This window comes from Populus euphratica, unplaced genomic scaffold, assembly GCF_000495115.2.
Source record: "Populus euphratica unplaced genomic scaffold, PopEup_1.0 scaffold2163.1, whole genome shotgun sequence".
NCBI classification, from domain to species: domain Eukaryota; kingdom Viridiplantae; phylum Streptophyta; class Magnoliopsida; order Malpighiales; family Salicaceae; genus Populus; species Populus euphratica.
In genome coordinates this window covers 19,286-22,260 of record NW_011501997.1, presented here as the reverse complement: position 1 = coordinate 22,260, position 2,975 = coordinate 19,286, and the positions used below count along the sequence as shown (strand labels likewise).

At 34.7% G+C, this 2,975-nt stretch overlaps 1 protein-coding gene across 1 annotated transcript; it reads right to left on the bottom strand.

Annotated features, from left to right (window-relative positions):
• Nucleotides 1-8: 8 nt before the first annotated feature.
• LOC105118716 (CASP-like protein 4B1) lies at nucleotides 9-1,996 on the bottom strand. The gene is made up of 3 exons (XM_011016726.1): nucleotides 1,641-1,996; nucleotides 1,422-1,557; nucleotides 9-296 (listed from the first exon to the last, which is right to left on the bottom strand). The coding sequence occupies exons 1-3, from the start codon at nucleotides 1,895-1,897 to the stop codon at nucleotides 105-107; spliced, it is 585 nt and encodes a 194-aa protein (XP_011015028.1). The 5' UTR covers nucleotides 1,898-1,996; the 3' UTR covers nucleotides 9-104.
• Nucleotides 1,997-2,975: the final 979 nt, after the last annotated feature.

Genomic DNA, 2,975 nt, shown 5'->3' with positions numbered 1-2,975 from the left:
AGAGCCACCCCAATTGTCGTGTAGGTCCATATCCTAACCAACCATTTTAATGTCCCGGTTGGTTACAAGACAGCAACTAATTAGACTCACCGAAAGACAGAAATTTAAATGTAAGATTGAGTTGATAGTTTATATCCTGAAATAAGAGCTGATAATGCCAATGATATGAACGCGAAGAACCCCATACTAATGGCTGCTGCTGAGGAATCAGTAAATATGTTATCTGCTCCTTCTCTCATTCTGTTTGTCAAGGGAACTGCTGAAGAAGCTGAAGATACCAACAGGTAGGCCACAATCTGCAAATTCAGGAACAAGGAAAGGAAAGTTGTAACAATCTAAAACCTTCACATACAATGCACCAACAAATCAAAGCCAGTTGCCAACAGAAAAGGTCTACACCAAACCTACTTAGCTAGGTTATGCTCTCAGATTCACCAACTTGTTGGGTCAAAGGAATCAAGTTCTCCTTATTGGTGGCATTAGAGTGATGTTTTATCACCTAGCTTAATTGGCAGGGTACAAAGTAGGTTAAACTACATGGAGTTGCAGTTTCTAGTTCAGGATACAAAAGATTGAGAAGTTTCTCCCCTTGTTAGTTGAAATTGAGCCTCCTCTACACAACCAATAATTAGATCTTACTGGGTCGAATGTTGGTCCCACCATCCATGCGCACACCATTGAATATCTTTGAAGGAAAAGGCTTAAAAAAAGGCAGGGATCAATATATAACAGAAAAATAACTGGAGAGTTTGATACAATTCAGATTGGAAACTTCTGCAAAATCATAATCAAATAATTTGATAGTGTAATGAAAATCAATGAAAAGTGACTATTTTTCCTCTCAACAAAATCATCCCCGTCCATCAAGTGTTACCACTTGCTGCAGAAAGAGTTGAGGACTTGCAAATGCATCTATAATTTCAAAGTTGGATATAAGAAACAAATTAATCCATACATTACAAATAATGTTCTAGATGTAGAAAAATCTAGGTAATGAGACAACTGCGATAAACTAAACGTCGACAACATATAGAAAATCCTTCCTTGGTTTGACTGCAGAGCTCGTTAGAAGATAGTAGTTAATGACAAATTTCCTCTAATTTCCTCGAGTTTGGTTAAACATTGTTGTCAGCTTCAAAGAAAAAAAATGTATTCTTAATAATTGAATATTTATGAATACATGCAAAACACCCCCGTTCACAAGGCCTAGATACAGATTCATTGGCTGTCAAGAAGACTGGCAGAATGGAACTTGGGATATATCAGCCCCTACTTCACAAAATTCAACAAATCTTAACTATCAATCAAATTAAACCCATCAAAGTCCAAATCAAAGATCAAATTCCAATACGTAACCATTTCTTAGAAACTAAACAAATCACAGAAATGTATTACAACAAAAAGGAATTAGAGAGTCAAACCTGATCCCCAAAGAAATCAACCATGGCAGAAGTCCTCTTTTCTAACATTTGTTTCCCAGTCGAAAGCTCTTGAACATGTCTTAACACTTGCCCGGCCGTATAAAAAGTCGAAAGTATTGCTATTGCCAACAAATACCTATAATTATCACAATAAAATCAATAAAAAATATTAAATGACTCCCAAATTAAAACCCCAATTCCAGTTCCATTGTTAATTACCTGTACTCTTCATATTTATCAAAATCTTTCCAATCTCCATGTTTGTTACTGGCCATGATGATAAAAGCAAGCAAAGAAAATAAGAAAGCCAATCCTCTCAATGCTAATGACCCTCTCTTTAACATGTCCTCTCTTCTCCATCTCCTTGTAATCGGCGCAACACCAAACCCAGTTCCTGTCTCCGCCGCAGGTGTTTTATTTTCAGTCGCCGGCGATTCTACGTCCTTCTTCGGTGGTGTATCCTTTGAATTTGACATCTTCAGCTTAATTTCTTAAATTTCAAGAAAACAGAACAACGTGCAAATAAGAAACAGGATTTTATAAAGACAAGCAGGGGAGGAGTTCTGCTCGGGGGGTTTTGCACAATACGCGTTTAGTGTACTGCCGATGCTTGTTTACTAGTTAGTTAGCAAATAGAAGATGGACACGTGTGACGTGAATAGGATTTTGATGGCGTGGCGGAGAAGTTATTGGATGAAAGAGAACAGGAGATTCACGTGGAATGTAGTGGGAACTTGGAGATGGTAACTAACAACGGTAGATACGGTCCAGCGAAGCAAAAGGCTGTCCGAGCCAAAAGTGGGAGAAAACTATGGATACGGCAGAAAGGATGTTCTTTTCTTAGCTTGACTTCTTCTTTTTTTTTTTTGGTAAATATCAACACAAATGATGGGTTTTTGTTGATAGGATGCTTCATTTGAACTGTAAATTAGAAAAAATAAATAAGAAATTGAATACTATATTAATGAAATCAAAATCTGTATAATATATTAAAACAATAATTGTTAAATTCAATCATGTTGGTTAGTTGTTGATGTAAAAAACTTATGTTAAATATCTAATTAATCTAAAATTAAGTTGGAAAATATATTTATCTAATAAAACTCGGTTAATTTAATCAGTCTTTTAATAAAATAGTTAATCTAGTCAAATCTAGTCTAAATTAGACTAAATTGATATACCAAATAATTAATTTAATAATTTAATAATTTTTTTATAAAAAAAGTTATCCTAATCAAATATTATAACTAAAAAACTTGGGATGGCACTTTGTGTTTGCCTTTGTATGAACTTACAAAGTTATTTGTATGGCTTTGGTTAGACCATGTTTTGTACAACAATGGTGGTTATATATTAGTTCTTGGAGAAACTACAAATTAGTCCCCCATCTGTGTAAGGGATTTTAATTAATGTTGTTCTTGATCAAAAGCAATTAATAAAAAGTTGTGAAATGAACTTAAGAAGTTTTGTCAATTGCTTACGAGGAAGAACAATTAATGATTATTGTTAGTGACGAGGTTGATGGAGAATCCTAGGAACTCAAGATCTTTTCAA

Excerpts from the sequence above, each read along its gene's own strand:
- LOC105118716 (XM_011016726.1), bottom strand. The coding sequence starts at position 1,897 with ATGTCAAATTCAAAGGATACACCACCGAAGAAGGACGTAGAATCGCCG. Across the intron at positions 1,558-1,640 it reads GATAAATATGAAGAGTACAG|GTATTTGTTGGCAATAGCAA; the intron begins GTAATTAACAAT and ends TGATAATTATAG. Across the intron at positions 297-1,421 it reads TTGATTTCTTTGGGGATCAG|ATTGTGGCCTACCTGTTGGT; the intron begins GTTTGACTCTCT and ends CTGAATTTGCAG.